This window comes from Eretmochelys imbricata, chromosome 3 (genome assembly GCF_965152235.1).
Source record: "Eretmochelys imbricata isolate rEreImb1 chromosome 3, rEreImb1.hap1, whole genome shotgun sequence".
Classification (NCBI taxonomy): Eukaryota; Metazoa; Chordata; order Testudines; family Cheloniidae; genus Eretmochelys; species Eretmochelys imbricata.
The window spans coordinates 82584472-82597616 of NC_135574.1; the positions used below are offsets into that span (position 1 = coordinate 82584472).

A 13145-nucleotide genomic window follows, 5' to 3' on the forward strand; every position below is an offset into this window, starting at 1 on the left:
GGACTAGTGCCTAGGCCGGGGGGGACTGGAGTCGTGACAGGGAGTGAACCCATGGCGACTGAGATCTGCGCTGAGAGGACGACTGGTGGGAGGGAGAATGGTTCTGATAGTACAGAGACCGGCGCCTCCCCTTAGGCAATCCGCCTCAAGACGATGGGGACTGTGATTGCAGTGCTGGTGACCGAGGGCAAGACCCAGAGGAGCTGGGCTGCAACTCCAGAGATCTGTGGTGCAGAGATGGAGAATTCTGCCTTGTCTCAAGGGTTCGGTGGCACTCCACTGGCCCGAGAGGTCTTAGTGGCTGACTTGCCCTCGTTCCTGCAGTGCCGGCAGAGGCCTCTGCTCTCTTGGCACAGAGGGAGATTGGGAAGGGGTTGATGCAGTCAGGAGTTTGGGTCTCCTACTGCTCCCGGGAGTCAGTGATGAATCCTTTAAGGGGCTATGGGCGCTGACAGGGGAGGCACATATACGTGGCTCTGGAGTGACCACGCGGCCCAAATGAGTCCTTTGCTTGAAGTCCCATGGCCCTGCTTGCTCGGTGCCGGGGAGCCGTGCTTCTTTGTTTTCTTTTTGGGCACCAGTGACGGGGAACGGTGCAAGGCAGAGCCCAGTGCCAGGGGTGCGCTGCACACCAAGGCTGAGGTACTAGGCAAGTCTTGGTGGGACGGCTCGGAAGCTGGACAAAGGGCAGCCTCCATAAGGAGGGCACACAAATGAATATCTCGCTCTGAGTCCTGGGTTGAAAATTTTTACGAATATGACACTTGCCCTTCACATGCGATTCCCCCAAGCACTTGAGGCAGCTGCCGTGGGGGTCACTTACAGGCATAGGCCTGTTACAGTCCATGCAGGGCTTAAATCCTGGAGACCAGCAAAGTCCCTGCTGGGACTCTAACTTGTACTTACACTTAACTACTTTACACTAAGGACCATAAACAAACTATTTCCAAGGCCCTAAGGCTCAAAGTCAGAGACAAAACTGCTAGCCCTTGCTATGCAAGGAAAGGCACTACGACTAACCACCACGGGGTAAAAAGGAACCGAGAGCATGTAGGGGGGCGGCACCTGATAGGCTGACGCATGAGCGTGGCACTTAAGGGGGGACACCGCTGGCCCTAAAGATACCGCTAAGGCAAAGGTCTCCAACGACCGCGCACAAGGGCTCGGTCACACCTAGAATGGAACGTACATAAGCAAGCACTCGAATAACTCATTTTGATTGTATTTGGTCACCGCATGCTGTGATATCCCAGGGTGAAATACACCCTCGTGCAAAGTACCAGTGCAAGTTCTTCACCACTTAATCCTCCCGTGGCGACGTCCAGGAAAGCTGCCACTGGAACAGCCCTACACGGCGGGAGGAGATCGGCAATTCCCGTGTGCAGGAGGGAGATAAAGGTGTGTCTGTGCCAGCCCACTGTAGTCGGTGCAGGCCATGGGAGGGGCCAGAAGATCCGTTTCCTTCTATGCAGTAGCCCTAAGTAACTGCACAAGTGACACAGAAATAACCAAAAGCTTCCTATCCCCAGGCTGGGTGTAGCATCAGGGGGATTCCACTTCTCCAGCCCCTTGTTCTTCAACTGCGGAAAGTCCATTAAGTCACAGTTTATGAGGATGAAATTAATTTCATGCCTACTGCCTCTAAGGCACTAGCAAGGTGCATGTTACAATGAACAAACAATTCCCCCCACTTCTCACTCCTGTACAACTGTATAAAGCATGGCCCTCGTTACCATGTTTAGACAAAAGGTTATTTATTGCCCGTATCTCCTTTGGGTGTAGCTTTTGTGCCTTTTTTGGCATTTCACTACAAGTCCTGCTGGCTTTACCTGGGTTATCTTCCAATATGCACACATGGCTTGATTCAAAACCAATTGAAAATGATAGAGGTGTGTTTCTACTTCAGCGAGTATGAGATCAGACCCACATTGCTCCACATGGATCAACTGGTGACAATGTAACGGATACAATAGTGTGGGGGTTTTTGACCTGTGGATTAGTGACCGGGGGTTTTAACTGCTCAACTGCTATTTTATTCTTCTTCCCCGTCTCATTTTTCTGCAGTTCCCTGAAAAACTTCTTGAGTCTAGATAAACTATTTGGCAACATATTCCAAATCTATCATCTCCCAAAATATCTGCATTTCTGCTTCACGCTGTGAAGTGACCATTTTGACCAGTGCTTGTTATTAGTTATCAAGTTATCTTCGTGGGCCGTAGATACATTTAGACCAATATTTTACTCAAAGTCAGTTTTAGGTATTTGACTTTTCTTTTATAAATACAAAATTCAACCTGGTTTGTCGATTCTAACTTTCCAAGTACTCCCAATGCTTCCATATTATCAACTTTAAGTAAATATGCTCTGTGGTTGGATCAGTTTAATGATTTATTTTCTCTTAATACAATCTTTTCTTCTCTGTGTGTTAGGCCTTGGAAGATATTCAACTCAAGATTTCTAAAAGTAAGGGAAGTGACTTTCAGAAGTGCTAAGCACCTAGTAGTTGCTACTTTCAGGAAAATAAGTGCCTAAATATTAGCATAAAAGAATATATCACCCATCTCAGATTCTCCAAACCACCTCCCGCATTTTAAGCGCAATTAAAAGTTACAGTAAATTGTTTTTCCAGGTGCAGTTAACATAACTAAATTAAAGTTTAACATTTTTCTTTTGCTTATTTCATAGAATCATAGAATCTCAGGGTTGGAAGGGACCTCCGGAGGTCATCTAGTCCAAGCCCTGCTCTAAGCAGAACCAATCCCCAACTAAATCATCTGAATTATTTGATACAGTAGGTCTGATTCCTCTTCTCCCATTTCTTTCAACAGTGAAATGTCTTTTGCAGAGTTCAAATTACTGGAATTCTCTGGGAAAGAATTATTGCATCACCTATTTGCATAATGCAGGAGACAAAAAATTAATCCCAAACCATACAAAGTAAAAAGGAATGCTCATCACTGGTGTTAAAAGGCGACAAACCATCTAAACTGAATCAGGCTTTCAGGCAGGAGTCCCATCTTCATACTTATCTTCTAAGTAGCTACCACACTGCTGCTGCTACATAAGCATGAAGTGCTATACCCCAGAAGAGATACTATATTCACATTTAGGACATTTTTAAATTTTATTTGCAACTATTGCAATTACAAAGAATATATCAATGTAAATTTGCATTGAAAATGACAACCCTTTTTAATAAGCAAAGTCACAAATTAGTGAGCAGCTATTTTGGCATTTGAGTGGCTTCCATAGGGTGGAAATTTCCCTGTAGGACAAACTTATATTTGTCACACAATATGTATTATGGTATTGCAGCCTTGTAGCTCTTCAGCACTTAGTAATGGACATACATCTCTCTTTACATGATTGACATTTGTAATCACATTTATACAGCGTACCTTTACTGGTTATATTGGGGTGGGAAACCTATAAGCACTTTGCTTGAGCTGTGCCGAAATACCTGCTACCTTAGCAGCCACGTAGGGTGCCCCACCCCTTAAGTAATCATTTGCTTGGAAAATAAAGTGTGTTCCCATGTTACTGACCCTGTTTAGTCCTGTGACAAGGATAAAAAAGAAAGGGATGCACACAATTACAAATGCAAAGAGTCATCAAATTTTGTCCAGTTTATTGTTAGGAATTCAAAACTGATACAAAACATGCCTCCTTTGCACACTATTTTTCCCTTAAAAGTTTTCTGACAGTGTCAGGTAGATAAGAATTAAGAATGTATTTCAACTTTCAGAGTGAACCTTTTACAAAAGGTATTACATATAAGCTACCAACTTTGTGTAACGTATGGTTCCACACTCATTTTTAGACAGATAGTTTATCAAAAGAATCAGATCCTGCACTGATCTGCTGAAGTATAGGCTTAAAAATGTTTTAAGCCATTAATAACATTTTATGACCTTGTCAAGAAGTGTTTGTAATCTGCATGATAATTCTGGGCAATGAAGAAAAGGCAGTAGAGTCCCAAAAGGCAGCCCCCAAGCCTACATGGAATGTGCCCAGAGGTATGATGCCAACTTGTGATGACCAACATAAGAAAAACAGAAGATTTAAAGCTATGATTTAAGCTGTATCACTGCAAAATATCAAATGAATATCACAGAATTTACCAAGCTTGAAACTTGAGCAGATGTCGTTTCAAACAACAGAGACTTGAGATGTAAATCATACCTAAACGTGTTCCAAAATAAATTCAAGAAAAATTGATTTAAAGATTGCTCCTAGCTAAGAGTACCTTTTATTTTATTGGACCCTAAATTGATCAGACAATACATAGCCCACGCTTTTGGACATTTATAATAAAAAAGATTTTATTTTCAATTGAAATAAATTCACCATCCTGCACTTAATGGCTGTAACAAGCCATAAGCATCTTCCACGTTGTACCAATCATAACACGTTTGTTTGACCTTCACTGAGAAGTTATATAATGCACTCAACACTTGGTAAAGAGAGAAACTAAACTCAGCCTTCTCAATGCTTTTGCACGGTGTTTCTTGTTTATTGTACAGTTCCACAGTCAGACCAAAAGTTTGCAGTGTGTGCAAATGTTGTAGTTAATTAATAGTACTGTTTAATCATCATCTTCTTCCTCCTCCTCTTCTTCCTCAAAGCTATCTTCAAAGCCCTCGCTGTCTTCCTGGTCCTCATCACCCTCTATTGCTGTATCCCATTGTGGGTGATTTTCTGGCACTGGTTTAGCTTCATGAACTTCCAGCTGCACAGAGCGGTTGGGCAGAGAGAGAGAACAAAAAAGGTGATTGAATGAAACAACAAATATAAGAAAAGCATGAAAAATGATCTGCTTCTTATACCACATAAAATTGTAAACAAGTTTGTCTTGAGGAGTCAGTGTGTTAGAATTTCTCATTGACTGTGTGTCTACATTTTGAAAAAGAATATTCTTTACTATCTGATTTATGGGGCAAACCCCCAACGACAAAAGCACACCTGTATATTTAAATACATATACAAACTTATCTGAGACTGGGTGACTTAATAAAACGAAATTGCTGTTTTTGACCACATGCCTGGCATTTCCTGAAAAAAACTGACTGATTCATTATGTTTTTTTTATGTGAAAGAGTCTATATTAGCATTCTATATCAGGCAAGTAATTTACAGTTAAGGATTGTTCAGATTTGAAATCTTAAATCTTAGAACTGTTGAATCTAAAGCTGAAAAACTGTGCTTTCATGCTGCCTCACTTCTGCCTAGCTATGTGCACATTAACGTCTGTTCTAAGTGATTTTCAGCAAGAAATCTACTAGGGTTAAAATATCACCTTCAATGGTTTAACCTGGTCCAAACCCATAAACGAATCCGATCTTAAATAAACCATGTACTGGTAGTTTCCAGGTTTGCCTGGTGCAGGAAACTTCAGTTCTACCTAGAAAACACAATTAATTCCAAATGTTTTTTATTCTGAGCAGACCTTCAAAGGACGTGTGTGAACAACATATAATTGACTTCTACAGTTTAATATACAGTACATATCACAAAATAATAGTGATTGCTTTTTAGTTACTGAAGGGTGCTACTTTGTCCATAAGCCACAACATAGTAAAATACATGCATGAGATACATGCTAATAGCCACAAATGGGTACCGAAGAGAGGGGATATCTAAACACAATAGCTAGAGCAAAGGATTAATTTTATCACTACATCACATTTCTACTATATGTAGTCCTGGAAAAATGACCCTAATTTTTTTTTTTTTTTAAGTTTCATAAAAAAAGTTATTTTGTACTTTTGAAGGTAAAAAAGGATAGTAAAATTAGAGATTAATAGCTAGTCTGTGGAAAGTATTTCATGTACCTTATCACCACTTCTATATCATACTGAAGTTTAATTAGCAATATAGTTAAGTAAAAATGCAGCACTTATTTCTTGTATGCAGAGTGAAAGGATTAAACATTCAAATAGGATATTAATAGGGAGGAATTAATGCAATTTTAAGTGATGAAAGAAATTTTACAATTCTACTTTTAAGAACTTAAAAGCCACTGTCAATAATTGCGACATGACAAGTAAATATTTCTGTGGCAGTGGGAATTTGCTCAGAAGTCCAAGAAAAACAGAAAAGGTAAAGTGCTAAGAGTAAACACAGAGGGAGCTGAACTGCATATAACTGCTTAATAATTTGGATGATTTTTACGCTTATTGCCCATACTGCCAAAGGCAAAACTAGGTAAACAAACTTGAAAAATTTCATCTGCGTAGAAATAGAACGTTTTATTTCCAATAATAAAATAGAATCTAGTTGAAAGAACAAAGTTCTGTGAAATCTGTAGGATGAACTGATGTAAGCAATAAAAAAAGCAAAATACATCATTTTCAGAAATACTTTATAATGACTTAAATCATTATTAAATTAACCCATGTAGTATAACAAAGTAACAGAACACTTACATGCCCTTTTCTGACCTCAGAAATCAGGTCAGCCCTAACACAGTAAACCTCCCACCTTGCTGACTGATATCAAAAACCACCCATATGAAATTAAGTAGTATGTCTTACACTGATTCTTTTCATGTAACAGTTTTATTTTATAACACTATAGCCTATAACAAGAAGAATGTTCCAACTTTTAATTTCTCTACATAAATATAACATTAATAATATTACACTGTGGAATATCAACATCCAAAACCAGCTGCTGAGATTACTAATTCACCAAATCTCTGTTTTACAGAGAAGTTAACAATATTAGCTGTCCTACATTTAAACAGTTTTATTTAAAAGCTATCTATGCACATGAATCCTGCTGGCCATCAGCTTTTCATGCCAGAATCAATCACAGTTCCTCCTTGTCAACCTCACCATTTTCAACCTCAATTCTGAAAGAGAAGAAGCCAGAATAAAACTGCTCAAAGTTATTCCCCTCCACGAAGTTCTTCAGTAATATAAGATCCTGGCCTATCAGTCAGATGAAGACAAACTATATCTAGTCTATCTCTACCTAAGAAAAACAGATTATGGAAACACAGCATTACAGTTCAGAATATGCTATGTAATTATACTATTTTCTGTAAACCACTTCAATGTATTTTAGAAATATTTAAAATTAAGTGTTTGATACTCAAATCTACAAATACTTTACCTCTTCTCTATCTTTGAGCGTACACACATGATATGGCATAGATACTAATGTCTGATCCTTCCGATCGGCAATATACAGCCACCACCATTCTTGTTTTTCCTGTTAAAAAAAATAATAATATGAAAGACTAGAAAGTAGAGGTAACATTTTAAAAGGCCTGGTATACCATAATAATTTATTACAGTGCAGATATATAATATAAGAATAAACTACGTTGTAAGAGTTAAAAACTTACAGTACATACTGCACATTGAAGAGGAAGAGGTTACTTATGCCTGGTCTACACTTAAAAATTACACTGACCTAGTTACATCGCTCAGAACTATTAAAAATTTCAGACCCTGAATACCACAGTCAGGTTGACTTAACCTCTAGGGTAGATAAGAATTCTTCTGTCAACCTAGCCACTGCCACTTGGAGAGGTGGACTAACTACATCGATGGAAAAACCCCTTCCATTGAGGCAGGAAGCAGCTACTCTTTGGTGCTACAGAGGCACAGCTGTGACGCTCTAGTGTAAACATGGAGCATACCCAGCCCACTCAAGAGGCACTATACTGGAAAAAACAGAGGGTAAGATGTATAGTCTTTGTTTAGGTTATAAAACAAAATGGTTAGGAGAAACTAGAATGCCAGTTTCTGTAAGCAACTTCTCTCCTCATTCAACTCATCTTGGTGGTCTGGTAAACAGTCGCAATACAATATCAACAAATTGAAATATCTCTCTCTAGAGGGAGACAGACATATTGTTGCCTTATGGTTAATTAATGTGTTACATGAACGTTGTTTCAATGCTAATAAATGGTTGCTGGAGTGTTTCTACAGCTTTGAAGGAACTTTTCTGGTGGTCCATGCTGAAGGGCAGGGCTTAGAACCTCTAGCAACACTGGACCACCTTCAAATTCCAAAGGTGGGAGATATTTTTTATTAAAAGATGTATAGAATGTGAAATGATGTCCGGACTTCACTGAAATACACTTTCAACCTCAACTAGTATTTTAACTACATTTTTTGCTTGCAAATATTTCAGAAGCCTTTCAGAAGGATTGCACACTAATCAATGAATTAAATTGAAATTTAAGTTACAAAATAACAGTACATTACAAGTTCTTTTACTTTTTAAAGTGACTAATTATAAGACTAGTAAATCACAGAAATCCCACTAAAATACACACATGGGACATATAGCAGGATCTATTTTTTACTACCACCAATAGAAATCTTGGATTCCTATCACACTAGTGAACACTAAGGCTGATTAGCACAAAATCTATTTTGCATTGATCAGCTCAAGGTGAGGAGAACGTGAAATTAACTTGACATATTAATTTTCCATTTTTATGGGATATCAATCTATGGGAAAGCACCTGCATCTCCATTCGGTAGTAGCACAGCTTTGTGTGTTTAATGGGCCAGTCACTGAAGACAGGATATGCAAGAACTTATCCATAAACTGATTTTTAAAGGTTTAGATTTTTTTAAACTTACAGCAACATACTACATTTTTTATTAAGTTTCCTATGTGCATGTTATCACATGTGGATATTGAGCACAGATTGATTTTTCATTTTAATAATTAAAATTCAGTATCAGATTACTATTTTTAAATAATTTTCAATAGTGAAGAAGGATCCTATGCAGAGGAAATTTGCATTTAAGTGTATGAGAGTCAGTGGCAGCTATTCAGCAATGGATAACTAAAGCGTGAGCCAAGTACACACTATGAATTAGCACAGCAGAGATGGGCAAAAATTTTCAGTTAAAATTATTCATTGACAAATGCAGATTTGGGGTCAACCAAAATATTTTGAGAATGTATGCCAATTCTGATTAACTGTTTTCAGTCGAGAAAAAAATCAGGAAATGTCAAAATGGTTCATTTTGACATTTATTAAATGAATGTTTTGATTTTTCACGCTAGATTAATAAGGGCCTTCAGCACCATTCACAAACCTAGGAGAAGGGGGTGAACTGAATAGCCCCGTGGCTAGAGAGCTCTTCTGGGATGTGGAACTCCCAGGTTCAAATCCCCACTCTATTTGATGCAGAACAAGGACTTGAACTTGGATCTCTCACCTGCCAGGAGAGTGCCCTAACCATTGAGCTATGGGGTATTCTAGGATGTCTCATTCTCAATAACTCCTGTTGAAGCTGTCCTACCTTGTAGGAAATACTTTATATACAATGGGCCAGCAAGAGAGAGAATGACTCTATAGGCTTAGGGCACTCACCTGTGAGCAGCGAGAGTTGCATTCCAATCTCTGCTCCAATGAATATTTTAGGTATTACATTGTAATACTGTGTTCAAATATTTATGGAGGTGGCCAATTACCATCCTGACCGTTTACATGTTGTACCTCTTTCCCTTACATTCTAACATACAGTTAAGCAATAGATATAGTTGTTAGGGCATGGATCATGCCTCAAAGTTGGTGTTAAACAATTTTCGACAGTAATGGTAACAGGAAAACAAAAAATCAGGATTCAGAGTAACAGCCGTGTTAGTCTGTATTTGCAAAAAGAAAAGGAGTACTTGTGGCACCTTAGAGACTAACCAATTTATCTGAGCATGAGCTTTCGTGAGCTACAGCTCACTTCATCGATGTAGCTGTAGCTCACGAAAGCTCATGCTCAAATAAATTGGTTAGTCTCTAAGGTGCCACAAGTCCTCCTTTTCTTTTTGTGAAAAAATCAGGAGACATTGATAGTTATAACTTTCACAGAGGTCAACAGATACAACTTGTAATTAAACGTGCAATCCTAATTTAGTATGGTTTGTCACAGAGGGATAATCTTGCAAGAGAGGTGCCACCTTCCCATTCTTTCTAAACCGATTAGTGGTTGGATTCAACAGTGTATGCCTATTTGAACCTGGCAGGCTACTATGCCGTGGGCAAAATGCCTTTTAACAGATGGGTACAAGTGCAGGCATGCCAGGGAACCAGTATGTTCATGGAGCTGGAATATCAGGGCATAATTCTACCTAAAAATGTCAAAGCCACAATCTGTGCAGTTTCTGGATCTATGACTGAGGGAACAGAAGAGATTTATTTATTTAGGAATATGTATCAAGTGAAGATACAGCCCTGGCAAACAAAATTAATTAGCTGCCCAAGAAGTTTGTTAAAGCAGAGTTAAGTTTGCTCAGTGCTGACTCATGGCCTTTTAGAACGTTGCGTTCAATCATGCTCAAACCTCTGAAAACCAGGAAATATAGAATTAAAATATATGCCACTCCCACAATGTCACCTTAACTCTTCCCCTTGAGCTGGCAATAACAACTAGGAATTGTTCAGTAAAGGTAGTGCATAAGTAGCACATGAAGAACTAGGAGGTGTCATTGTTTGCACTAAGCTTCAGATTTGATTTGCAGCATTTATCTGCACCCACTCCAGCTGCATTCACTGTGTCAGATGTAGCTGCACTGAATGGTGGAGGGATTAGTGGGAGTTGGAAGACTTGTAACTGTGATATGAGGAGAAGCATAGCCGCTGACTTCCAGATTTCCTGGGGGTGCTCGACCCCCTGCTCTGTCCGCTCCCCGGAGGATGCCCCATATATAACTGGTGCCTCCCCATGGGGGAGTGGGGAGGAGGAGGAGGCACAAGCAAAAGGGCAGGTCACATGTATGTCCCCCCATGCCCAGTGCCACCAGTCTCCCTGCCCCATGTTACCTTCAGAGTGGGAGGCGCTTTGTCCTCCCACTGCGCCTGCCCTCCCGGCACATTCTGCTGCTCTCCCTGCTCCCCAGGAGCCCAGGCGGGGAGCAGAAGGGAGACCCTTTTAACGCCGGCCCCTCCCGGGCGCTGCTTTGCAGCCCTGCCCAGCAGCTGCTTGAGAGAGTCTGGCTGGGGAGGAGGTTTCTTTCGCTCCCTGCTTGGCTCAGCTACTGGGGACTCCAGCACCCGAGCCCAAGCAGGCAGCAGGAGGCACCTCCCCAGCCATGGTCTCTCAGGCAACGGCCACGCAGGGCTGCAGAGCAGCGTCTCAGTGGCTGGAAGCAGCTGGTTCCACCCCTTCCACTCCCTGCATCTGGGCCATGCGTTGCCCAGGCCTGCCCCCGTTCCTCTCCCAGCATGCCACCAAACAGCTGATGGCGGCACTGCGGGGGACAGGGATGAGCTGATCGGTGGGGCCTGGTGCTGGGGAGGAGGGAGGAGAAGGGGAGGGGCCTGCTGGTGGCTGCTCAGCACCCACTATTTTTCCCCCCCGAGGTGTATGTGTACCTCGAGGGATCAAGTATGCCAATGTTCTGTTCTATAGGTGCATCAGTAGCAGTGCACCAGGATCTTCTCCTCATGGGGATTTTCAGCAGTCCAGTGGCATACATGACTGCGATCTCCTGTGAACAGTGAGTGGGGTAAGTGAAAGCAATGTCTCAGAAGGAATACTCCTGGCAATGGTGAATGGGTGGTAACATTTAGCAACTTTGGGGTGATCTGTGCAGGCTCATGGTTTGAGTTTAGACAGCTTCTGTTCACTACACCTTGCTCTAACCCAAGTTTTGTTTTGTGCTCAGTATCCAGTGCATTCTGTATCCACAGTATTTGTAGCAATTGTAAGAGTAGGGTACTACTATGTGCTATGAATGTGTTGGGGCATCACCTGAAGAGGGCAGAGTTAAGGTTGTGTTATGGAGGTAGTGTGTATCGTTACTCTTCATTTGCTGGTTTTCAGAGATTTGAGCATAGGTAACTTGATGTTCTGAAACGGCACTAGGCATCACTGGGCAACCTTAAGTCTGAATTAAACTTTTTGGGTAGTTAATTTCCTATTTTTATTTAAAATAACTTCTCAGGTTTACAGCTCAGTTTTCCCCATTCCACTGCTGCTGGCTCCTTGGAAATGATTATACAGGAAACAGAAGACACTGTCTGCATATTAGTGACTTCAATGCCCATGAATCATCTCACCTCCCTGCCTATCCAGACAGCCCAGTCCTCCCTCCCCAGCAATGGCGGAGTGGGCATTGACAGGGGCCCCAAAGGTTGAGGAGCTGGGCAGAAGAACAAGAAACAGTGCAGCCACTGACATGGAGTTAGTGGGGGGGTGTATTTTAAAGAGGGGACAGTAATGGTTTTGGACGTATGGGTGTGGGAGGCAGAACTGAAGCCCCCCTACATCCTACACTACACAACTCTGACCATGTTCCTTTCCTCCCTACGCTATCATGCACTGCTCTGACCTCCATTTTCCCCCTAGAAGCAGAAATACTGAGGGGGAAAGGTGACCCTGATGTTCCTTTCCCACTGATGGAGGCAGCAAGAGGATCAAGGGGAGTTCTGGGTTCCTTCCACTGATCAGGATGCAGTAGAGGGAAGGGGAGCCACTGATGGAAGGGGAATTGTTGGGTGATGTGGGGGGAGGGGTGTATCTGTAGGGGAGTATGGTAGGAGTGGAAGAAGGTGCAGATGGCTCCATTTCTTTCCCCTCCATGTATGTCACAGGAGGAGAAGGTGCTATAAAGAAATGTATAATGAACTGTGTTGGACAAATGTATATTAAACGTTAGAGAAGTAGATATATATTTAATAGTGTTATAAGAAAGCGTAAAAGGGAATTTTTCTGCTTTCTGTATGTGACTTCTTGACACAGCTTTCAAAGGTTGGAAAAAAAATCAAAAAGTTGGTTTGTGTCTTATCTACAGCAGATTCTTGATGTGTGGATAACAGGATGAAGTGAACCATACAACGTGTAATTTACTAGCAAGACAGAGTAGGGAGGATAAACACTGAGTGGGCAGAACTAACCAGCAACTCCAAGGCCATAAAAATCAAATAAGTAACAATAAGATAAATGTCATAAGAAATAATGAATACATAAAAACAATGCTTAAAAAATAGATATGAGGTATCAATTGGAGTTTTAGCAGAAGTAAAAAGGTATTAAAATTGGTTTTAAATGAAATATTCATAATTGAGATAGTTTTAATAATTTGTACCTGTGCAATGTTATGAGACAATGTATAAAGGGTGTGTGTTTAATAAATGAGGGTGGAGCAACACAGGACTTATACCAGACTGGATCAGC

The 13145-nt window shown here is 41.0% G+C and overlaps 1 protein-coding gene across 3 annotated transcripts in view; it reads right to left on the bottom strand.

Annotated features, from left to right (window-relative positions):
• Positions 1–3357: 3357 nt before the first annotated feature.
• SEC63 (SEC63 protein translocation regulator) overlaps positions 3358–13145 on the bottom strand; it is a 102970-nt gene continuing 93182 nt past the window's right edge. For all 3 annotated transcript variants that reach the window (XM_077812898.1, XM_077812896.1, XM_077812897.1), the window contains 3 exons: positions 7117–7215; positions 5297–5401; positions 3358–4729 (listed from right to left, as the gene is read on the bottom strand). In XM_077812898.1, coding sequence (XP_077669024.1) covers positions 4586–4729; positions 5297–5401; positions 7117–7215 — 348 coding nt within the window. In that variant the 3' untranslated portion in view covers positions 3358–4585. The remainder of the gene's footprint in view (positions 4730–5296; positions 5402–7116; positions 7216–13145) is intronic.